Genomic DNA, 26,216 nt, shown 5'->3' on the forward strand with positions numbered 1-26,216 from the left:
CTTATTCTTGTATGGGTGCATGCAGGTAAAAGGTAAAGGACCCCTAGATGGTTAAGTCTAGTCAAAAGCAACTATGGGGTTGCAGCACTCATCTCACTTTCAGGCCAAGGGAGCCGACATTCGTCCACCCAGCTTTCCGGGTCATGTGGCCAGCAGGACTAAGCCGCTTCTGGTGAACCAGAGCAGCGCATGGAAATGCCGTTTACCTTCCCGCTGGAGCGGTACCTATTTATCTACTTGCACCTCGTGTATTCAAACTGCTAGGTTGGCAGGAGCTGAGACAGAGCAACGGGAGATTACCGTCATGGGGATTCGAACCTCCGACCTTCCGATCGGCAAGCCCAAGAGGCTCAGTGGTTTAGATCACAGTGCCACCTGCATCACCCACAGAGAACCCACTCTTCAGAAGGGATTATGGGGGGGGGCATCCTCTCCTGGTGTACTATCCCCCGCAGCTGATACAACATGACAGGCTTCCCTTGCCCCCTTCCCTTCCCCAATGGAGTCAGTGAAGCCCCTGGGAATGCCATTCACCAAGATCTTTCCTGTTTTCCACTCTGATGATTCCTGAGCACTTGGTAATCATTGCAAACAACATGGACTCCAACTTTCTATTGTTTCCAGAGTACTAATGGTGATCACCAAGTGCTCAGGAAACGCCAGATCAGATTGGAGTGATTGGGATGTTTGTGGACTCAAGGAGGATTCTGGTTTGCCCTCCTCCCTCCTTGGTGTACATTATACTCCTAATCCACCGAATAACAGGGTCAGACCATTAAGGCTGCTTCTTACTAATGCAGCTCAAGCATATGAGCGCTATTATTTTTGAATGGAATTTCCGTCTCTCAAAAAAACCACACACGTCAAACTTTTTCCTGGGAGCCTTGGCTGTTTGCAGTTCCATGGGCACTATGTGTTTCCAGACATGTGAATGTGCTCCAAATGTCACAAGAAATATGGAACAAGAAACGCAGTGACCATCTTTTTTGCAATGTGTGAAATGACCCTGCAGAGGTACGAGTAATGCTAAGCTACAGTCGTACTCTTATTTTTGATGTCTGATAGAAACCAACTCAATTATTACAGTTTTACCAATGGGAGAGATTTATGACAGCGTTCCCGTGAGTGAATATATAAACTGTTTTGATTAACGGTTGCCTCCAGTGTTAAGTACTATCCGATCTTTTAACTGCAACACGTTTTGGATGTGGAACATAGAAATTTAATTTGAGGAAGAAAGATATAGAAGTTGTAGCTTTCCATGTTCATGAAGTCTTTAATACTCATTTAACTAATATGCAGAACAATGACAACTGAATTTCCATTCATCAGCAGCCAACAAGGTATGAATGAGTATTAACTTCAAACAAAAACTGGTTTGTCATATTGTGCATTTTAAAAAGAATTACAAACAATTTTAAAGGAAGATTAATAGTGGAAGCAACAATGAATATAAAATATGACTGAAAGCTTCTTAGATCAAAAATAAATTCAAGTATTCTTTTGTAAAGTTCCTCAGACATTTGTCTTTGAATTTTAAGTTTGTGCAATACCTATCATTGCATAGTAAAGAAAACTTTGTAAAACTCCAGTTCTATGTAATTTATTATAACATGCACCTAGAATATTTATATATGTATATATATATATACTCAATTTGCGTAGTGGAGCTTTCCCCTTGTAGAGAATTTGCTCAATTCAGTGGGGTCATGCAGCATATCAACATAAGCTATATAAAATTTCCATACATTTTCCTGTCAGGATGAACCCTTTTTATGGAACAGAAGAATAGTGGATGAAATGGTAACTTAACATTTATTCTGTCAAAACACCATTAAAATGACACTGGTTGTGGTAAAAAAAAGAAAAAAGGCAAGTAACATAGGCAACATATGTTCTCTTTAAAATGTGGTAAATGAATTCTAAAAAAGTAAGTACCTACCTTAACAGGTTTGATTATATAACTCTAGTACCACAGAAAACATTACAATCCACTTCTGTGAGCTATGTGGTTGCGTGGTCATTTACATTCTATACATAAAATTTGTGTATTTTAAACACACATACACATAACAGAACAGCAGAGGAGAAATTTAGACAAGAAATAATATTTCTTATGAAACTGCCAGTGTAACAAAAAGTTACACCAACTCTTACCATATATACATAATTGGGGACCAGTGTGGTCTGATTAAAAACATCACATCGCACATTTACAATGTTTTTTTTGAATCACTTCAAGATTTTTTAAAAAATACAACAATCTGATTTTTAGAACCATATTGAATGGCGTTGTCTACTGTGGTTACCACGTCGCTCCCAGAACAGAACCAAAAAGGAGACCCCAGCACCAATTTAGATACCCTTATCCCAGAGATGGTCAAAAGCAAAGTGACATGAAGCAAGATAGCTCTGCTGATCGATATCGTGATCCAAGTGGGAAGACCTGAAAGGGAACACATTGGCTCAGTTTGCCCGTAACACTAGGCCAAACTATGGCTCAACCCAAGCATGAAGGATTCCAGAGACTGCAGCCAATCGCTCCTCCTCCGGTCCTCTTGTTGCAGTGAGTTAAACCATGGTTTGGCTTAGCAGGTCATCTGAGCCAAACCATGGCTTAGCACAGATCAGTAGCAAGACCCCAATAGGTGCAATGCAGCCTTCAGCTCCTCTCTGGAAACGAGCCCACTTGCACTAAGCTATGGTTTGCCTTACCACTAAGTGTGACCCAGGTAATGGTTTGCTTTTAGAGACTCAGATCTAAGAAGGGAAGTAAGATACATAGCCTGCAAGACTGCCTTTATTAGAGCATTGTGAATCAAGATGCATTCCAGTAACACTGCCTTCCCACTGCGTCTTTAGTACATTTTAATCAGGTATATAACTCTGTGAAAACTGTCACTCACTAAACCGCTGTGACTTGCCCTTAAAACGTTATAGGATTATAGGGTGAGGGCCACTGTGATAATCTACAACAGCTACTGCAGCTTGAGGAATGAAAAATATCACTCCCCTCCCATTACTTCATTAACTTAATGCCTACAGTTAAATTCAAAATCTAACTCAATGTAAATTTAAAAGTATCACAGCCTCCTTCGTTTTAAAGACCATTCCAAATTATGCAATGGGGGAAATAATTTTAAAAGGGCAAAATGTTTACATCAATATACACTGGAGGTCATTTTTACCGGAGCAGCTGAATGATACTAGGATACCTGAATAATTGTAACCAGAATGAAAGCTTTTAGAGTACAAACCAAAGAAGAGAAGAAGAGTTTGGATTTGATATCCTGCCTTTCACTCCCTTTAAGGAGTCTCAAAGCGGCTAACATTCTCCTTTCCCTTCCTCCCCCACAACAAACACTCTGTGAGGTGAGTGGGGCTGAGAGACTTCAGAAGAAGTATGACTAGCCCAAGGTCACCCAGCAGCTGCATGTGGAGGAGCGGGGAATCGAACCCGGTTCACCAGATTACGAGTCCACCACTCTTAACCACTACACCAAAGGCCAATTGTAATCAGAAAGTAGCCCACCAATGACATAAATGAGAACCAGACTAAGCATGTACAACACTCTCTATTCATATCCATCTGATGCAGTAGGAATCGGGTTACGAGATACTTGCCATCTTGAAAATCATAGCTGGCTAAATGTAGAATGACTTGCCACTAAAGGCGTGGAAAACTGGCAAGCGTTTTTGCAGCAGCAGTGCAGCAGGACGTTGATCTGGACTTCGGCATAAAGCCTTTTCACAAGCACCGTGCAGACGTGTAGCCCAGCCAGCCTTATTCACAATGCAACTGTGGCATGCTAATGGCAGTTGCCACTGCTGCTCTTCGCATCTGTGATAACACCTGATAGCAGTGCTCAGAGACTTGTGGGCCAGGGGAGGGAGAATAATGCACACCTAAGCCCCCTGCTGTGCTTAAGCATGGAGAAGCGCTACCTGAACATATACAATGATACCTTTCTTATTTGGCCAAAGGGAGCTGAGCCATGACAGTAACCACAAATAGTCTAGGAAGTAACATTCGAGGCTGTGACTTGAAACATACTACGCAGGTAAACTCAAAGAGACATGGCTATTGGGATCACTTTTATAAACGGATGTGGACCTGGGAGGTGAGGTGGTGCTGGGGACTATAAAACAATACATGGGAAAGCCTTAACCTGCTAAAAGCTCTCAGTATTTTTATGGGTATTTAAGGCTTCTTTAGGCTTCTTTTCCTTTCGTATAATGTGAGATAGAGAAAGGAAAACAGATGGTAAAATTAAAAGAGTTATAAGCTTGGCACTTCTGTGATTGATTTGAGAGGGTGTTGACTTCTTACACTATATACAAAATATCTGCATGACAGCAAATAATGCATTTGAAAAGATTCATTGCATACATATGCACTTTATACATATTAATAGGTTTTGGATGGGTGGGTGTTTTTCTTTTTGGTTTTTGGTTTCAAGCATACAAATTTAAAAAGCACGCCTGTTTTCTGCTAGAACTCCCGGTGTCTGCATGCGATATGCCTTTTAGAGCAAGCCCAGAACCCCCGCTATACAACATGCTACAAAAACTTAAAAGGGGAGCAATGTTTTAAGAAAGCTTTACAACCCGAGAAGATAGAATCACACATAGAACAAAACCCTTAGGAAAATGTGTCATTATATGAGAATGGCATGGCAAAAATGGCTCATTTTTATTTTGAAAACTATACAAGACCTGCAGGACCATAAATAAGGTTGCCCCCAAAATAAAATTGAGATGAATGAGGGATATATATTAGGAAGGGGTTGTACAACTTGGAGAATAGTGTATCTTGGTGGAACGTGATTTCCTAAGTACCCAGAATCAGCATTTCTAAGTTTTGGTTTGTTTTCTTGGTATGCAGACTTGGCTTGGGGTCAGCTTGTTAGCTCGTTTGCTGTATATATGCCATGCAGTTTACCATTTCAAAAGTTAGCTTATCATGCCACTGGAGTCTGTCGTTAATATTAAAAGGTCATGCGAACTCAAGTTATCAGTTATGAAACTTTTTACCTATTTGACTATTTTGAAACAGTTCTCTTATTGCACTTGATTTGTTTGCTCTGTTCTTTGTATTTAAAAAAGTTCGGCCAAAATAGTTCATTTATAACATTTGTCCCGCTTCTTATCACCTTAAAAAAAGGAGAAATGAGTGGAGGGAGTCCTTAAATTTGAATCTCCGAAAAGGACAAGTTTTCCTTCAGCCCTTTCATAAGCATCTCCACTTGCCATTTGTAGTAAATCGCTTGTCTTAATTTTCTTCTGCAGTGACGTACTTTCTGTGCAGCTACTACAAAAAGCCACCATATCTGGAATCCATTAATGCACAGAAAAGCTCTTCCAAGGAGTTCCTTAGATACCCTGCTGACTTGGATCGTATCTTCTCTTTTTGACATTTCTTCCAGTTAAAGAGGAGACAAATAGTAAGACAGGGAAACAAGAAATATGTCAGTTAGGCATAATTGAAAACAAGGTCATGTTTTCATCATCACACTATGTAGTCAGGGCTCACACTAAGACGCTAGAGATGTAAACTGGAAATAAACCCGTTTCATATTAGGATGGGCTTTAAAGCTCAATTCCGATACCAATTCTTAAGGATTCTACAGAACATGAAGCTGTATTCACCCCCTTTTCTGTAATATCACTGATATGCCATAGGTTTATTTATTGCTGCCAAAAGTCGCTGTTCTGAAAGGCTTCAATGAAGCCAAAATATAAAACAATTTGTGGGTCCTCTGTGTGAGCCTTTACTACAATAGGGAACAAAATACTTCCAGTCTCCAGCAGCGGATGCCAAGAAACTGCTAGTGAAGAAGAATGGACACCAGAACGTGTTAGTTGCGCCACTGCAATTTTGCTGCTGTTGTTAGCAAACAAAACTTTTTGTAGAAACGTCCATTCTCCTAATATACCAGTACTGTATATAAATAAACAGCAAGACATTACAAGGCAACACAAAAACTGGATGCAACCTCCCCATAATCTGGCTTTATGTGGGGCATCAAGCAAGGGGCTCATGCATTTAGTCTTAACACTGGGCAGGTGTACCGCTACCGCCACCAAATTGTCATGCAGTAAAACATAGAGCAGGATTTCACAGATTCCCTAATGGCAAGGAACATAAAGCCTTGGGTCTCCTCCACTGCATGCTCCTGCAACGGTGGCTGCAGTGAATAGAATTTAAACATCTGTTGTTGCGCTTATTGTGGTAAGTTGTGGATGACGGCAAAAAGACAGTTATTTTCAGGCTTCACTTTTGTGCCACGTAACTAACTCAAACATGCATTTTGCAGATCAGTACATTATTGCATAAGAACCCTTTTTCATTGCCTTTCGTACACAGAAATATGTGCTATTAACCACAGTGATTACATTATTCCCATAGAATGGAGTAATCTCGCTACTGCTCATTCAGTAATGGTGGGTCTGACATTTCTAACGCGGTGAGATCAGGTTTTTGCTTTCATATTACTCTTCTACCTTGGAATACCAGCGTAAATTGCCAAAAAGATACGTATCACCAATGGCAGCTGTTGTGGATAGACCATGATTCTCTGCAGACCTGTTGCATTTCGTATCACACAGCCTACTGGCTTCACTGAATGTTCTTTTACTGTACTTACGTGCATATATAACTGAGAATAACATTTTGTGCATCTAATCCACAAAAGCTTAAACCACAATGAATCAGTTAGTTTACAATCCTATTTTCACTTACCTTGGAGTAAGCTCCATTGCACTCAATGGGACTTACAATGAGTAGACATGCAGACATGTACAGGTTTGCACTTTGTGTTTAAAGGTACCATAGGACTCTCACTGTTCTAGCCACAACAGAGTAATGGATAACTCTGAAATTTAGTATGAATAATAGAGACACTGTCTTTGCTAACAATGTTTTCATACCTCACAATGCTTTTCAAGATGGAGAGAGTTTGAAAGCAATGCCAAAACCTGTATATTAAATTATATGAATTCAAAGTCAGTTTTTCACAATAATACAATTAATCTTGCATTGCTAGAGGTACTAAAACAATGCGGTTCAAGAGCAACAAAACAGTGAAATTATGGGCAAGCCTTTTGCTCTGGTTTACAACATACAAAATGTAACTGACAGTTTATAAAACTCAGATCTCAATAGACGTAAAAACTACATAGCTATCAGTACTAATATTTACAGTACAATCCTTTGCATGTCTACTCAAGAGTAAGTCTCATTTACTTCAATGGGACTTTCTTCCAAGTAAGCGTGCGCAAGACTACATCATAAGCTAACTACCATCTTGGTAATAAAAGTTTGCGTGTTATTTTTCCTCTAAGAAATCATGAAAAGTTGTGACGCTGTAGACATGAGATCACATCTTCAGACCTCAGGTTGGTTTCCATACTTTCCAAGCCACTATTCTTGCCTCCCCCAGAGAAAATGCTAAGTAGAATCCATCTTGTCTCATGTCCCTCTAAAAACTGAAAGCAAAGGAGGGTGGGGAAAGGATATAGCTATTTTCTGCACTGCAAAGCAAGAAAGAAATGTACCTGCAGACTCAGAAACTGTCTTTTCGACCGGGAAATATTTTCCTCTTTTCAAAATATTAAATATGTCTTTATTCTTCTTTTTTTAAAAAAAAACCTAGGATGCACATCATCACTGTATCTTTGTTTGTAAAATAGTACATTGGTAATACTAAGCATTTCACCCTCCATTATAAAAAAAAAATCTGCAGATCTTCATACAAAATGAAACGAGTGAGAAGAATATAAAGATTGCATCTCCTCTGCCCTCCCTCATACTGGATCCTTTAATTATTGTATATTGACAAGGCTAACATTAGAATACAGTACTTGCTGTGTCTGTTGGAAGAAAAGAGATGTGCCGTATCTGTAGCATATCAGCCCAACAATGAAACAAGCCTTGTGGTCTTCCCTTATTTGCAAAATGTATGGCTTAATTGCATGATGTGAGATCATGGCAAGCAAATTAGAGTGACCTGAGTTTCACACATTCAGCAGGTTTTAAAACCACCCAGGATTATTCTACTGGTATACAGTCAGCCCTCAAATGTTTATTATACTTTCCATTGGCTGCACTACAGCAGTTGACGCCAGCAGCTTCCTGTCATGATCCATCAGCTGATCAGATGTTAAGGTTCGCAGCTGTTCAATCATAGCTGCCCATGTGATGCCAGGTTCAGAGTGGATGGGTGTGGCTTTGGGGAAACAGCCTCACAGGCCAAACTGGGACCTGGGGTGGGCCTAAACTATACCTATGGGCCAGAGGTTGCTCATTCATGATTTAAAGAGATGATACAGAGCTGGTTGCCAGCAGTCCACAGGGCAGATCTTGCTACTCAAGCAAATTCATGTGGCTCCTGAGAGACACACTTCAATGATACACCAATCATTTAGATTTTCAATGTGTTGCCACACCTGTGCCTGCCTACATGCCCTGCACACTTATATTCTTACGGATGGAGTTAGCCTCACTACTGAGGTCAATGCTTTCAGCCCCTGGGTAACAGTCAGGAAAACAGAATATAGTCTCCCACAAACGAAGAAGTTGTACCATCTCTGGTACAAAGAGAGGAAGGGAGAGGGCAAGCCTCTGCACAACGTATTACAGAGATAGAAATCGAGCAACACTGCCAGTCTTACAAAAACACAGTGCTGCTTCGTCACTCTGCAGGAGGTCAAGACTGATTCCTTTCCTGCCTTAACACGTACACTAAAAACACTTTGACATGTACCTGCCACATCACACCGCAAGAGAGAAGATACTGCTAAAAAAGAATAATGTACGTATTCCATAATGTACAGCATCAGTACATTTCTCTCCAACTATCTATGCTACAAAGAATTCAAGTTTGTTTGTTTTAATTAAAAGGATTGTAGAAACCATGCAGACGTATTTCAGTCGTTTATGGGTGCACACATAGAAACTGGGGGCTTGTCCTGCAGGCTCTTCTTATGTTGTCAGAGGACCCGTACAATATCATCAACATTGTGTTGTTCTCTATTATAAGGCTGCTTAGGGCAAAACGTTTGGGAAAATCATGAAGGAAATTATCAGAAAAATCGGTTGTGTCTAAAAATGTTAAACAGAAAGGTCATTTAAATGAAACCTTTCACAGTTGAGAAAACAGATCAAAAAGTTCTTATATGAACACCTAAATTTGTACTGTTCAACTGAACAGTATTATTTTAAAATTCTGAAGACTGGATACAAAATGGTTTGTATCTGGACCTGCATGAGCAGAAGACTGCTTAAGCAGACATTTCCTACCCTTTTTGTCCTCAATGGGGTCCTCTGGGCCGCCTGAAAAGCCACTCCTTGCCTTCTCTTGAATTTCACCTTCCTCCTCCCTCTGCAGGCCCCCATGCCCCCTCTCCCATCCTGTTCAGATAATCAGAAGTGGCTTTTCGGAAGATGCTGGGCTGCAATGTAGACAAGGGGCCAAGGAAAGCTCTGCTGGAGTCAGTGGCCGCCTGCTTGCACAAATCGGGATCCAAACCCAAATAAAGTTCAGAAAAATGAGTATTCATGAACTAAATGCATGGTTCTGTGCCTGCTGTGTTGGACACAGCTCTGAAACACAGACACCATCAAAACCTTTGAAACCAGAGCCGCGTCCTGCTGCTTTGCAGTGAATTTTCTTTCTTCCATTCCTACCAAATTATCATAAGCATTCTAGGCTCCGCAATAACCCTTACACATACTCAATGAAGCAGCAAAAATAAGAAGGCCTACCTGGGCTAGGCCTCTTCCACACAGTGAATACTTCTTTCAGTTTTACCCCAAAGAAACATGCACTTCAAGCTGTGAGCTAGGCGAGGCCATCATATTTGAGGTTCTGCTACAGAATAAAATACTTTCATTTTAAATTAATAAGAGAACTGTTGTGATACTTCTAGAGAACCATTGTCCATACCGGGGAACCAAATTATTTCGTTGTATATATATTGTACACTAGAATGACACACAGGATGCAAAGTATTATCTAAGTGGGAAATATATGCTACAGATGAATGACTAAAGTGTGCATGGACAAAAGTCAAAAGGATCCATATAGTATTATGTAGTTTATAAGGAAATTGAGAGGGAGGGCTGGTATGGCTCAAGCCTTCATTTAAACACAGACTTTGCTTTATTCACTTTTAGAATATCAGTGGTAAAATTAAAGGTCATGAAGTTTAATAACCCAGTAAGTACATTGACACACACACAACCCCCCCCCCCCACATTCTTTATTAAAATAGAAATATATGTGCCTGAAGTCAAAATTTGAATCTTTTATATGTACTTCATTGATAGGGGTTTTGTGTCAATTTTCTATATTCAACACATGCAACAAAGACTTATTATTTTACTGTGGTGATACCGTGATACAGAGTCTCAACATGCACAAACTTCCATGGAAAGCTTAGAACTCCATTAAGAGGCAAATAATTTGCTTCATGGATCTGAGCTCCAATAACTGATCAGTTACACAAATTGAATGTTGGTTTTAGGTAAGCATTATATTTCCTGATCATAAGTAAACTGCAATATTGATCAGATCTGAATTTATGTCATAATTCTGTATGTAAAAAACGACGTGATAAATAAATGCTCAAGCAATACCATCTTAGCGTAACTATTTATGACTATTTACATTGAAAGATTGAGAGCATTTGTGAATGATAATAAATCACAGGTGGTTCAGAATGGATAATGGGTGGTTTATTAATTTAATGGGGTTCATCTCAATAAAACTAACACCTTCAAGTGAATGTTTTGAACGGCATGAAGCATGGCATAAAGTTTGGGGACCTAATCCAACCTCTGAACAATTTATTTCTGCTCTGCCACCAAGACTCCACAATTTTGGTGGCAGCGGCAAAATAATTATTTTTATGTAGACACTGCACTAGGGTGGGCAGAGCCCAGCACCTTGAAAGATATGCAAATCATCCACTCCACAAATATCAGATTGATCATTTGATGAGCGGAGAGTGTGATAACACCTGCTTTGTGCAGATCAGCAACAGTGTGTGTGTGTGCATAGGCAAGAGTATGTGTGGAATCTGGCACGAGCCCCGCAGAAGGTCGGGCCAACAACGAAAGTGGCTCTTAGGCAATCCTAGCAACAGTAATTGTAGCTGCTGCATTCACAGAACCTTCCCCAAACTACAATGCTATATATAGTGAAAGATAGTGCAGATCATCTACTGAATGGGAAGGGTAGGAGGAGGTGGAATCATAGAATTGAAGAGTTGGAAGGGACATCCTGAGGGACATCCAGTCCAACCCTCTGCAATGCAGGAAGGGAGAACTTAGACAAATCCAAGTGCTTCCTTCTCTCCCCAGATGATCTGTGCTGTCAGATACTGACAGCAAGAGCCATCTGGTAGGAAGGGTGTGCAAAGAGATAGAGAAGATGCTTCTAATACTACAATAGAGGGAGCCATCTTCGTGTCCTTCAGATGCTGTTGGACTATTGCGTCACAGTAATCTTCACTTCTAATTACAACTGGTGAAACATATTTATTTATTTACTTATTATACTGCCCTTCACATCTCACAGCATCTTAATGTTAGCAGTTATCTTATAAATGAAAGGGATGGTTCCCAAGTAAACTCTCTGAGAAAAAGGATTTCTCAAAAGAGTAGCAGAGATTGCAAACGAATTTCCATAAACTCAGCAGGCACTGACTAGTATGCCTTTATTTTTTGTCATCTCAATGCTTTAGCAAATGTACTTTCAAAACCTTACAGTGGGGGAAGCTGTTGGGGGTGGGGAGGAGAAGGGAATATATAGTTTGAGTAGAGACTGGCAGGGAAGGAGTTAGGTCTTAACCTTTCCCTTACCCGAAGCGGTTTTTCATCTTTTAAATGCATTTGTATATAACAACCGTCTTCAACAGCAGAACTAGCATGATGGAGAATGCACGCCTATTGAGAACCCATCAGCACCATCTCCCTCCCTCCCCTCCAATGCTTTGTGTTACTTCTAGCAAGATAACATGCACGACATGGCTTCACTGTGCTGAAAATTCCCTTGTACTAGCAAGCAGCAGCTAAGCAGAAGCACTGAGGACAAAGAAACTTTCAAAAGACAAGGTCATGTCAAGGTTGATACCAACTGTTGCCTACAGGACAACAGCCATGCATTCTCCATATTTTCTAATTTTGCTCTAAAAATCACTTCAGACAGCTAGGTTGATCATTCCATGCCTGCTGTGAATGCAGAGGGCAGGCTGCCAGCAGATTTGTAATGAGGCACCAACCTTCAGGGCTGTACTTTGCATGATTAAAACAGCTCACTGAAAAGTGCTTTACCACTGGAAGAGATCCCCTGAGAAGGTGCAAATTCATACAATCTGTCAATCTAGTGTATATTTTTATATTCTAGTTCCTGGATACCTGAGCATGTTCAGGCGCAGGTACATCTAGACTCTAGAATTCCTACCATAATGGGAAAGTTCCTATAAGGTGTTTATAACAGCACAAGCAGATAAACAGTACAGTGGTACCTTGGTTTCAGAACAGCTCAGTTTATGAACAACTTGGATTAAGAATGCTGCAAACCCGGAAGTAGGTGTTTTGGTTTGTGAACTTTGCCTTGGAAGCAGAACATGTTCCGCTTCCTGTTGAGTGTGTTCCATTTGTAAATTGAGTCCCCCGCTGCTATGGGAAAGCACGCCTTGGTTTAAGAACGGACTTCCAGAAAGGATGAAGTTTGTAAACCAAGGTACCGCTGTACTTTCCCCATTTTAAATCAGCATTTTGGCTCACATTCATTGAGGCCGTTAATCTTAATCTACTGGTCTTGCTATTTTGACAACTTTGCATCCTGGTGACAACTTTGAGATTTTGTAACGCATATTTTAGCCCTTTCACTAAACACAGATTTATTACAGTAAAATATTACCAGAGATCTTGTAGCAGGAACTCAAAATTTAGTGATGTAAGCAGAAGAGAGATATGCCATAGCCACTGAAGAGAAGACATGCGGCATTGCTTACTTAAAGCCCCATCCTGTCCCCCCAAGGACAATAGCTGCTACCAGGATGGCACCAGCGATGGAGCCTATTATAAGATTGGTGGCGCTAGGACCTGTGACAAAGGATTATGGGAAGAAAGACATAAGAACCAACCACTTAATTAATTCACATCAAGGGAAATGTAATCAAGCAATTTTAAATAAGTGTGCTATTCAATTACTTTAAACAAACATTGTGAAAAAGGGCCAAACTTCTTTAATCTCTCTCTTGCTCAAACATGAATACACAGAATAAACCCACTGAAATCAATGAACTTATTCCACTGATTTTAATGGGCCAATTCCAAGTAAGTTTTAGTTGGATACCACCCTGTTTGCATTTCCAAATTAATTCCTTACCGGAATATCTGCTGTTACTGAAACTCCCAACTCCAGTTCAAATGTATCCAAACTTATTAATTATTACTATTACATATACCTAACCATGCTGCAACATTCAAATATTAGAAGCCATAGGGTGTTTTTGCTGTTTTTTGCTTTGATAAGACAGTCAACTGTTTTAAAAAGCTTACAGTATATCCAATCTCTAATGGTGTTTGAATTACTTTCGGAGAAGAAGCAACCACAGAAGTGGAGCAAGCGGGGGCAACTAATGGGTCCAAGAGCCCATTCTTTTTGACCCCTTCACTCTCCAGGTGCATCGATGAGAGAATGTCACTGTTTATCGGAGTACATGAATTTTGTAAAGAACATTATGCTGTGAGATTAGTTTCAATACACCTGGTCCTAATAACAAAAGAGCACCACCCAGGGAACAAGGCAGAAAAAGCATATCTACATAGGGTTTAAGACTTTCTGTTTATATTGCTGTATGCTGTTTGCATGCTGCTGCTAAAAATTCACATTTAAACAGTAGCACCAGTATTTGAAAGAAAATGTAGGCTTTGCAACACCGAGAGGCCAAATATTGTCACCTGCTCGAAATCATTTTGTGGAGCAAGCAACTGTTCACTTTAGTACTGGTCTTAATGCCCAGGAGCAGGAAATTTATCCCTAGATCCCTTCCCCTCCTGGATACAGAGGGTTAGCACAGGAACATCTGATTTTATTACCTGTTGAGGGACAGGGAGTGGGGGGCGGGGTGTGTGAGCTGCTTGATATCAGTTTCCCCACAAAATATAACCGATGCTGTAAGAACGACACTGTCCAGTTGTCCATCTGTGCAAATATAGTGTGAGACATTCTACCTGCTCATTATCAAGTATTCATTATCAAGTGCTAAAAGGACCATGCCCGAAGGTAATCTCTGCATAGAACCCCATCACATCACCGGACTCACCCTTGCTGCATTGGAGTGAGTTCCAGAAAGGCAGGTGGGGGAAAAAATCAAAGAACACTCCAGGTGAAATATCTTCCTCACCTTCCCACAGGCTCGTCCACCATCAGTTGCCCTGTGGGAAGGATTCCTGGAGGCCTCAGAGCCTGCTCTAGGATGGACTCTCTCCCACCCCACCAACTGCCCTGTGGGAAGGACCCAACCAAGCAAATGGGCCAATAAGCCTACTCCATCTGGACTCTTCTACTCCATCACCCAAAAGGTGACCTGTCACCAACTGCCCTGTGGGAAAGGATGCTGCTGACTTTATATGTTGATATTGTTTATTGTGGTTTCAAAGAATTTATTTCAATGCTAATTGTAAATTCGTCTTGGAAGGATTTGTAACCTTCATTATAAATAAATAAAATAAGATAGTAGAGCAAAGGTTATGTTTTTATAATCTGTATTTTGTTATGAGTTTGGTGTTTCAGATATTCTGCAACTATGCAAGGATTATTGACACAAAAGCAGACCTCGTTTGTTGCCAAAAAACAAATCTTTGCCAAATGTGGCTATAAACAGAGAAGAAGGCAAACACTGTATAAAACAAATACACTGGGCACCTCTATGCACACATTCCAGAAATTATTAAGCAGACAAAAATTGCAGGCATAAAACATGTGGTGGACTCTAGAACTGAAGATTACCTTCTGCCACCCAAGAATGGGAGTTTGCCTATAAGGAAATCAATGCTGATCACATAGCAACACTGTTCTGGAGAGACTGGACCTTGCCTCGGTAATCTATGCAGCAGTCACCAGTTAAGGCTGAAATGTGATGTGCATGGTACTGCCTTGAGGGCAGTCTGAGCTTCAACTGGTACTGAATGCTGCTGTTTGGTTGCTGATGAGAGGAAGATGAGTGGAGCATCTGTATCAGCTGCACTGGTCGCCCGTGCATTTTCAGACCCGACTCAAAATGCTGTCTTAAATCTTTAAAGCCTTTGATGTGTTTGGGATTGAGTTATCCGAAGGACCTTTTGCCCACACAAACTAATGTAATGCTGCTAAAATGCATTCCTAGCCATAGACCTCACCTACACTTCCACAGCCAACCCCCAAAGCTGGTCCTTTGGAGGCGTGCAGTCCCAGTGACGTCACTCCTCCTAGATCAGCCAGCTTCACCACCTCTAGCACCTCAGTCTTGTCTGGATTAAGCCTGGATTATCACTCCAGAGGCAATTCCACAGCCTTCCTAGGAGTTGCCAGTGGAAATGAGGTGAGCTTGGGTTCCTTTATCATGCAAAATTTGTTTCTCTCTACCTGCTTTCTCTGCCTTTTTGCTTAATTTCCAGATCAAAGAAGACTTTGAAAAATTCAGATTGTTATAATCGTTATTACCAGAAATAACTATGTGTATATTGAAGTAAGTTAATTTAAATACACAGGAGTAACAGTTCCTGTTGCCTCCCTTCGCTGCATTAGTTAGCAAGGCTGGCGGGGATATCCTCCAGAACGAAGGGCAGAGGGAACTTCTAGGATGGGGGAAATGCCCCAAACTGGGCTTTGATAAATCAGTGGCTGCAAATCTTATAGGCGCCTACCTGGGAGTCCCGCTCAAATTAACAGTGCTCGCTTGTGAGTAGACAATGTGTAGGATTCTCAGTTAAGGAAATTCATGCAATGTTAAGTTTCCTGTCTTCTTCTCCTCAAACCAGCCTCCTTCCTCTTGGGGGAAGTGCGGAGCAGATGGGAAACCTACTTTCTATGAACTTCCTTAACTCAATTTTTAATAATAATAATAATAATAATAATAATAATACTACAAACTCTACTGTCATTAATGTAAGACAAATGATAGAAAATCGTGGATATACAAAACCAGTGTCCTTGTCACTTCCTGCCGTTATATAACCTGAGGCTGATACACAGACTGTGCAGATACATTTTAAAATTATTATAGAAATTACAGGAGCAAAATAACTTGTTGACCCTATTAAAAAAAGAGATCATGTTCAAGGGAACAGTCAGCAAAATGCAGGTGAGTTGCTCACTGTTAAAAATGAAAAGAAGCAAAAAGAAATAACTGCAGTGAAAGGTTAAACCTGGTCTGTGATATATTTCCACAAAGAATATCAAATGATTTTATCCCATATCTATTTCTAATCCCATGGATCGATGGCATAAATGTCAATCAATGTGTTCATAACAGAAACTGATCTATCTCAAAATAATATAGCAAATATCCATAGTTTTAAAGCCCCAATCCATCTTTAGACATGTGTAACAGATGACTTTGGATAAACATCAAAAGACACCTCTAGCCAGGCCAGATGAGCACTGTGGTACAGATGAGGCTGCACATCCAGCAGTAATATCTGTTTATCTGTTGGCTTAATGTGCAGAAGCCTGTTTTCATGTACAGATCTTCCCTACTGGAACAGAGCATAACATGGAACATGGAACACTATTGGTCTAGGACTACTAAAAACCCTAACGAAAGAAGAGTCAACAGTTATTAAAAGCTGGCTATTGTTCTACTTTCTTATTATTCAACTTGGATTGTTTACGTACTGTTACCCTTAATTCCAATGGCAATAAACCAAATTTTATCAAATAGTCTGTCTATTAGAAAGCATTTGGCAATGACTAATTTTTTTAAAAAATCTTTTTATATAATTTAGAGCGTAGAAAACATGTAAACATCGAACTGCGTTATATAAGATTCACATACACTGTTTTATGCCCCACATTGTCCCAGACAGGAGAGGGTTAAACACTGCATGAGCATATCACATGACACAGACATCCAAATCACATGACAAATACGGTCACCACAGAACACAAAGCTAATGGGATAGTACACAGAGGGCTCAGATGCGTACAGTTACCTCACACACTAGGCACCAAACATGAAACTCTTAGACTAAGAAATATGCTTACTCTATTCCCCACCCTGTGCCTCCAAAAATCACCCCCAGAGCCAGAATGGTCCCTGCCACTGCACCTATAAGTCTGTTAGTGGCCATGCTCACTGTATAGAGGGAAAAGGGAACACTTTTTAAAAAGCAAGTCATCATGTACACAGAAGATGTCTGAAAAGAAGAATTTTAAATGGCACCCCAAAATGATAAAAAAAATACTTTCTTTCATTTGATTTTTACAGCCATTTAGAATTACGGAATTATCAGAGATTATATTTGCCTGGATGTGATGCACGTCCCCTATTTAAAAGCTGCCTCTATTTTATAACTGAGCAGTGCTTTGTAAGTAATAGGTGTGATCCGTACCCCCAAGGGTGCAGCCACATGCGGGGGAATGGAAATGGCATAGGGCTCATTGGAGTTCTGTATTCTCCTTACTCCCCCCCACCCAAGCTGGCGTTCAGCTCCATATACTGCAACACACTGGTCATTAAAAGAAAAAAAAGAAAACCATTCATGTTCTCTATATATTAAGGCAGCCATCCCTTTCCTTAACACAGTCTGGCATGTAGGGTTACTTGCTCTGAGAACAAGTGGCCAGGATTCTGGGGAAGAGGGGGATAGACTGTAAATGGGAGGTGTGTGCATGGGTCTCCTGTTGTAACGAATGAACGGCTGATATGCATATCGCCAAAGGCCACTAAAGCTCTATGGCAATGCCCTCCTTTCCATTTTAAGCAGACATGATTTTTAAACCTTCACAAATAACGAAACTGTTTTGTAACATCACAGGTATACTGCATACCGACCAATAAAGCCAAGCACACAAGAAAGGCATTGTTTACATTTATGAGTGTTTTAGAAACATGGCTGAAAATTCCTTGCGCTCTTACTATGGGCCGAATTTGTCCTTTGATTCCAGGTATATTCTTCACTGCACCTTACGTTTCGTTATGCAAGGCGAAGCATCTTGGCCAATTTTATGGGAATTCAGCATTCCAGGTAGCAATGTTACTGGAAGATGTACCAAACTTGTGCATCATATAAACTTCATGGCTACCACTTTCTCTAAAGGTTTCTATGTTGTCGTTTTTCATTATAAGGCCTACTTATGATTGCAGGGAACAGCAAGGAAATGTTAGAGACAAATGAAAAGACCACTAGTTTATTTTTAACTTTTAATACATTTCCAAGTGGAAACAATGGAATTAATAGATGTTGCACATGTCTGAAGACGCTTAATTACCTATTTAGCTCATTCTTAAAGAGAAGGGAGGTCTCAGCTCTGCTTCCTACCTTCCTCTACTGTCTCCAGAATCCAGCACACATGAAATCAAATTTCTTATCTTTCCTACAAGCTACCCAGAAAACATTCTTCTTTAGCACACCAAGATTAGTGGCATGACTTTGGGCCTCTCTTTTCATTTTGGTCTATTACGTAACGCCCAAATATGTAATTGTTTGGGGACAACAACTCTTGAGAAAGTAGAGCCAGGATTAAAGAACTGTATTACTAGTTTTTAGGGTCAGCGATGCTTTGAACTCTAGCAGCATCCCCTGTGTTGCATGCAATCATCTTTTAGTAGTGACCAAAGGTTCAAAAACCATTTATTATGTAGTGTAGGTCAAAACTTCCACTGACCACACACAAGTCCTTAAGGATGTTATTTGGACACCACCCTATAATTTTTCTTGACATTTGTTCTTCTTCAAGAGTCCCAACTATTATATTGAATGTAGTTTATTTCTTTTTTTGAATAAATTCCTTCTATCTTTAGCACGCTTAGAAATGAAAGAAGGTATATTTCAATTTATGCATTGTGTTTACACATAACATTTTGTTTTTAAAAAAAACCTACCATGACTTTTAAAAAACAAACAAATGCAATCATTATTCATGATTTGGTTTTTATCTCTGCGACTCATTACTTGTACTGATTATTTAATTCACAGAGATAGGAAGCCATTCCATGAAAGAATAAAACATTGTCTCTCATATTTTTAAGTTCAAATGGGGTTGGCTTGGTGTGTTTGAACTACAATTTAGAACAAAAACCATGGGACCTCCATACTAATGTCTAATTTTGTAGTTTTGGTTACAGACAACTACAGAAACAACTAGAAGGGTAAAGATTTTTTGAATTTCAATTGTGTTTTAGACAGAAGCTCTATTCTTAGATGAATTTGAGAAATATGGATATCTGATTACAAAATGTTGGCAAATTATCCTGATTTCACAGTTAAATTTGTTACCATAGCCCACTGAAAATTAGCTTTTCAGGAAAAATAGTTTAACTTTTATTATAATCCATTAGAGACCTTCTGGCTGATTATATATTTCAGAGTTAAGTGTATTTATCTATACAGTGGTGCCTCGCAAGACGAAATTAATTCGTTCCGCAAGTTTTTTCTTCTTGCGAGTTTTTCGTCTTGCGAAGCACGGTTTCCCATAGGAATGCATTGAAAATCAATCAATGCGTTCCTACGGAAACCGCCTTCAGACCAGGTCCGGGGACAGTCTGTCCCCCAACCTCTTCTGAAGGCTGGGGGGGGGACAAGGGCTTTTCTTCCCACCGCCAGCCTTCAGAAGGCTGTTCTGAAGGCTGGCGGTGGGAAGAAAAGCCCTTCTCCCCACCTCCCGCCCTGCAAGCTCCGGGGACAGGAGGGCTTTACTCCCGACCGCCAGCATTTTAAAAGCCCCCGGGACAGCGGAGACTTCTCTGCTGTCCTGGGGCGATTTTAAAATGCTGGCGGGCGGCAGCGAAGGTTTCGCTGCCGACCCCCAGCATTTTAAAAGCCCCCGGGACAGCGGAGACTTCTCCGCTGTCCCGGGGCGATCTGGCGGGAGATTTTAAAATGCTGGCGGGCGGCAGCGAAGCGGAGGTCTTCTGAAGGCAGGCGGTGGGCGAAAGTCTTTGCTCCCCCCCGCCTGCCTTCAAAAGCCGTCCGGGATAGCGGAGAAACGCGCTGCGCTTCTCCGCTATCCCGGGAAGGCAGGCGGGGGGGAGCAAAGACTTTTGCCCCCCGCCGGCCTTCAGAAGAGGTCCAGGACCTCTTCTGAAGGCCGGCGGTGGGCAAAAGTCTTTGCTCCCGACGGCCAGCATTTTAAAAGCGGTCCGGGATAGCGGGAAAGCGCAGCGCGCTTCCCTGCTATCCCGGACTGCTTTTAAAATGCTGGCGGTGGGGAGCAAAGCCTTTCGGCCCCCGTCGGCCTTCCTGGACCTCTTCTGAAGGCCGGAGGGGGGCGAAAGGCTTTGCTCCCCACCGCCAGCATTTAAAAGAGGTCCCCGGAGATTTCCCTATGGGCTTTCTTCTTGCGAAGCAAGCCCATAGGGAAATTCGACTTGCGGAACGACTCAAAAACGGAAAACTCTTTCGTCTTGCGAGTTTTTCGTTTTGCGAGGAGTTTGTCTTGCGAGGCACCACTGTATCTGAAACTGACACTGATTTTAGATCCTGAAATACAGAAAAATGAAAAAGCAACTGATGGATGATAAGTTCTGACAGAAATGCAATTATGCATCAGGAACAGAAGTTAATCAATTATCTTAACATAACTTACTGGTTTATATAACATCCGTAATAATTAAAAATACATAAATATATGGTATTATAATTGATAAGACAATCTATCTATAAGACAAATCTAAAAAAACCCCCTACAAATTTGGTTTTTTCCTGATTTACATGGTTAAACACTTAACAGATACAGTACTTCATTGAAGATTGAAGATCTTGTTTAGGTTTCGCTGAATGCTCACAATTTTAAAGATAGGGAGAGCAGAGAAAAATCTTATGCAATGAAAGAGTTTGATATTTTTGTCTGAATGCCGAATGCACTCTGATTTCAGAAGATAATTTTATATGTTCACCTATTCATAAGTCCCAAATACAGCTAAACAGGTTTAAGGTTCTCATAACAGAATCCCTGTCACCTTAATCTTAAGCATGATTTCTAACCTACTTCTTTCAGAAAATATTTTTGTTTCATGAATGCTTTTAAGTAAGTGACTGGTTGGCTATGAAGAATTAAAATAATAAATTAGTGGCATATGCTGGAATGCTGCAGAGTATAAATCAAAAGCAGATTATCTTTTCAGATCTAGGGCATTTTGATCCTTAGATAATGGACCATCACCGGGAATTTTTTCACTGGGATACAAGAAAAGTATGCAAGCAAGTATGGATATGCAAACAGAGTTTTGCTGCCCAGTTATGTATTAGCACACCTCACTGCCAAAGATAAAAGCTGCCTTTCAAACTGCTCTTCAGCATTGAGAACTGCTACGGTGAAATTGAGAATCAAAGTCCTGGCTTGTATGCACAATTCTTTGCCATGTACACAGCACATGTCTCTTCTTTGGACCCTGCTTTTAATTCTCTTCCTAATGCAACACAGCACACTTCCTCATATTGGTCCCATTCAATCTGACTGGCTTCTCCACTCTCTCCATCGCGTCTCGATTAACCTGAATCTAGGATCTTGATTCATTTTGTGTTCCGAGTTACAAATGCCCTTCTTTCTTACACAATCCCAAAGCATTTCCCAACCCATTTCTTTTATTATTATTATTTCTAAAAGGGTTTAGAAACAGGAATCAGGAAATAAAGACTCACCTCATAGCAGGAATGGCTCACTGAAAGTCTGCCAACGGTATCCTAAGGAGGAATAAAACTGGAAGATGGCAACTGCCCCTCCCGCTAGAGAACAGAATCCCTAGGGATTGCACATTCTATATTGTTGGACCATCCATTTAGGAAGGTGGTAAGACTGGACAAAGAGATAGCTTTAACTTATCCTTCTTCCTATGTTGTGGCTCACTATTGGGAGGTCCTTGAAAAAGATCAGTGTAGAGATTTACAGTAAGCACGGGGTGCCAACTCCCCAAATTGAATGAGGTGCCAAGGCACTTTTTCCAACTTTCTTCCTCTGGAAACTTTGCTTTAATATTTTACAAAACTTTTAAAAGTTTAATATGCTGAATTACCACTAGGATCCAATATTTATTTCTTTGGTTAAGAGAAAATGATAATGTTATGATTAAATGCATGCACTGTAAATTCTGCATGCAGTGGTGTATCTACCATACTTTAATCAACTTCAAGTACTAATACAGATTTTCAAAATACTCACAACAACGAACAAACACAACCCAGGAAAAATATCCATACATTGAAAAACAGTATCTTCTCTATTCTGGGCTATATTGTAAATAAAAAACGGCCTGCCAAATTCTAGAGGTTAAAAGATGGGAAATGTAACAGGGTGCACTGAAAATGAGAAAATTTAAAACCAATTTCCCACAAAAAGTCAAGCTATGGCTGGTTCACTTTTTAATACTGGGTTTTAGGGATGCTATGGTTAATAGATTCAAAGGGCTTTTAAAAAACCCCAAACTTTAAAGCCTGCTAAGCACGCAACAATAAAACAAAGATCTATTTTCAGCATGCAAAAAAATTAAGAATAATTAACATTTGGAATATTTCTTGATGCTTTTGTTACTTTTCTTCAGTGATATAGTCTACAAAAATCTTTCAGGAAGTCATATGAAAGAACGGGGCAAAACATTTAAGGCAGCAAAGGGGCGGCCCTCCCAGCTCCCATCAGCCCCAGCCACTATGACCAATGGCAAGGGATGGTGGAAGCTGTCGTGAAACAGAACTGGAACTTTGTTTGCTACTCCTGCTAAGTCCCCACAGTACTAAACAGGACTTAATTCTCAATAGACATGCGCAAGATTGTGTGGTAAATGGCATTAGATGTCCCCTAAGAATGTAAGCCTCCCCTATACCGAACTTAACTCTAATAGAGATTTGTAAAGGATTGAAGCGTTCTCGTCATGGTTATAATATATCAAAAATAGAAATAACCAACAAACAAACCCCTTGCCATACTGGGATATAAGATTATCAATGGGTTTCAAATAGAATATATTACTTAGATCTATGTCATTAAACAGAAAAGGAAACAGCTAAAAAGTTTTCACGGTAGGTAATGGTTTTCTGTGAGCACCTCTGGAACGCTACAGGTAAAGGCATAAATGCTTTTCACCTAGCATACCTAGCATAAATGCTATTTACCTAGAAACACACACACACACACACACACACACACACACACACACACCCCTGCATTGTGCATGGGCACTTTGCTCCAAATCTTCCTGCTCAAAAATGTAATTATAGAAGAGTTGGGGGTGGGAAGAAAAACTGAAATTGCACAAACCCTTTGGTCCATTTGGTTTCTCTGCTTCTTCTTTCCTTTTGGGGTCATGCATGCTACAATCTGTCCCTGCCCAGGTATAGTTACAAATGCAGGTGGCTTCATTGCTGCATACCTAAAAGAAAAATCGTGTTATCACATAATAAAAAATAATTGCTTGGTTCATCTGTTAAAGTTCCTAGGTAGAGTAAGTAGTCCTATTTAGGGGAAAATCCATTTATACTATCCATTTATATATCCATTTATAGATTTATATTTTTGTGGGACGTGGGTGGTGCTGTGGGTTAAACCACAGAGCCTAGGGCTTGCCGATCAGAAGGTCGGTGGTTCGAATCCCCGCGACAGCGTGAGCTCCTGTTGCTCGGTCCCTGCTCCTGCCAACCTAGCAGTTCGAAAGCACATCAAAGTGCAAGTAGATAAATAGGTACCGCTCCAGTGGGAAGGTAAACGGTGTTTCCGTGCGCTGCTCTGGTTTGCCAGAAGTGGCTTAGTCCTCCTGGCCACATGACCTGGAAGCTGTATGCCGGCTCCCTCGGCCAATAAAGCGAGATGAGCTCTGCAACCCCAGAGTCGGTCACGACTGGACCTAATGGTCAGGGGTCCCTTTACCTTTACCATTTATACTTTAGAACTAGAAAAAAAAATGCTCTCAGATCTGCATGCTGCTCTAGTGACCGCAGGAGAACTTGATCTGCATACACATTCCTTTAAGCATGTTCACTAATGTAAAAAGAGTTTTGTGCAGAGGCTGGTTCAGTGTGTGCTTTGAAGCACTCACACGCTATTGCTGCATTTCAGCATAAACGGAAACTGAAACATTGGTCACTTGCTGTGAAGGCTCCTTTTGCTGGAGGCTACAGTGGGTTAACTCCCCCCCCCCAACTTCCACTGTCCAGAACAAATAGTGATCAAACTCTGACAAACCAGCCAGCTCCTCCCTAGTTCCAGTCTCATGAACAAGCAAGAGAGAGCATTAGCGGAGGCAAAGAAACAAAGGGACACACACATGACACAAACCTGTCACGTCAAAGTGAGCAGAAAACGACTGTACAGACTTCTACATAAATGTGTTTCAGATGCCCAAAGGAAATGGGTGAGGCTGGATGCCTCCTGCACACCCAGCAGAAGGAGCCTTTACAGAAAGTGACCCTTGTTAGAGAGCCAGTGTGGTGTAGTGGTTAAGAGCAGTGGACTCGTAATCTGGTGAACCGGGTTCGCTTCCCCTCTCCTCCACATGCAGCTGCTGGGTGACCTTGGGCCAGTCACGCTTCTCTGAAGTCTCTCAGCCCCACTCACCTCACAGAGTGTTTGTTGTGGGGGAGGAAGGGAAAGGAGAATGTTAGCCGCTTTGAGACTCCCTAGGATAGTGATAAAGTGGGATATCAAATCCAAACTCTTCTTCTTGTTGTTGTTCCATTCCCTGGGTAGGATGCAGGAGACATCCAGACTACCGTGGGACTTCCCTTCCTTCTACTCTTAAGTAAAGCTTCACCATTTGGCTAGAGGGGGTCAGAAGGGGATCAGAAGTTTGCCAACCTCGGGGATCTTTGCAATCTCCCATGTGCTTAACCCCTGGAACACTCTACTGGGTATAGGATTTCCTCTGTTAGAGAACAGTCTGTTGCAGTCACCTGAAAGGTGGTTTTCATGGACATATGCCCATGAGATGGGTTATGCTGCCACCTCATGCCCAAAGGCAGGAAATGCAACAGAGTTGAGGACAGAGAACGAAGAATGAACAACATGGGGACAGACACCTTTCAGGTGAATACAATGGACCATTTTCTATGGTGTCTGTCCATCAGATGGAATATACTCAAGCAGTCCCAAGATAAGCATAGATGAAGAAAAGCACGTGCAGCTCTGTGGAACCACCTGCTGCAACACACATCTCCTAAAAGAAGCACCAGCAGATGAAGACAAGTCAAGCTTGTAATGAGTTTGGGGTTTAGAAAAGAAACAAAGGCGCTTGGAGAAGATCAAGTTGCATCTCAGCAAACGTCCAAAACAGAAGCATTAGATGCAAAGGCATCCACAGTGAAACTAGAGTGGCCTGAGACTGCTGTGATATTAGACTGCACCAGCGGTTCAAGTGAGTCACAGACCAATGCAAAGCAGGCCCATAGTCAACTGGCCAGAATGAAAACTTAATTCTTGGAGTTCATGGATAGAAAGATGCAAACACCCTCTCTGACTGCTGGAAGTCCTTTGTACAATTCAAGCCAGGGGTGTAGGAAGGGGGGTGCGGAGGGTGCAGCCTGGGTATCATCCCTAATGGGGTGACAAAATGGCACACCATGAGGGGCAGCACTACAGTGTGCCGGAGCCATGCGTCTCTCCTGGGAGTGACGCAGTGCCTCAGGACCAGCGCTGCCCGAAACGGCAGCGTGGGGCTTGTGTCCGCCAGGCAGACTCAGTGGGCAGTTTGCCATGGTGCCCCCCTGGGCGGATCGCCACCCTGCCTCTGTGGGCAGATTGCCCTGCCCCCGCTGCTGCAGGTGCTGGAGCAGCTAGCTACACCCCTGATTCAAGCATTTCTTAAGTGCCTATCAACCATCCAATGCCAAACTTTCTCAAGAGGGTGGACTGGATTGGAACAAAATTGGACTGGAAAGCTGTAATGTACCTGCCGAATGGACACAGAAGAAGCTAAAATCATCTCTGAGGCACACAAGGCAATGAAAGCCTTTCAGGTACTTTGACTGATCTGTTTTGTGGAAGAATGCAGGATGCCACGAAGGTATCAATAAC

The 26,216-nt window shown here is 41.3% G+C and overlaps 1 protein-coding gene across 8 annotated transcripts in view; it reads right to left on the reverse strand.

Annotated features, from left to right (window-relative positions):
- Positions 1–1,256: 1,256 nt before the first annotated feature.
- ADAM23 (ADAM metallopeptidase domain 23) overlaps positions 1,257–26,216 on the reverse strand; it is a 77,099-nt gene continuing 52,139 nt past the window's right edge. For 3 of the 8 annotated variants that reach the window (XM_053361912.1, XM_053361921.1, XM_053361904.1), the window contains 2 exons: positions 23,469–23,580; positions 1,257–5,419 (listed from right to left, as the gene is read on the reverse strand). In XM_053361912.1, coding sequence (XP_053217887.1) covers positions 5,187–5,419; positions 23,469–23,580 — 345 coding nt within the window. In that variant the 3' untranslated portion in view covers positions 1,257–5,186. Of the gene's footprint in view, positions 5,420–13,019; positions 13,115–17,261; positions 17,353–21,859; positions 21,902–23,468; positions 23,581–26,216 lie in introns of those variants that run through there. The other 5 variants (XM_053361949.1, XM_053361940.1, XM_053361930.1 and 2 more) reach the window with 4 other exon arrangements.

The sequence above is a fragment of the Podarcis raffonei genome, chromosome 1 (genome assembly GCF_027172205.1).
Source record: "Podarcis raffonei isolate rPodRaf1 chromosome 1, rPodRaf1.pri, whole genome shotgun sequence".
In the NCBI taxonomy this organism is placed as follows: Eukaryota; Metazoa; Chordata; class Lepidosauria; order Squamata; family Lacertidae; genus Podarcis; species Podarcis raffonei.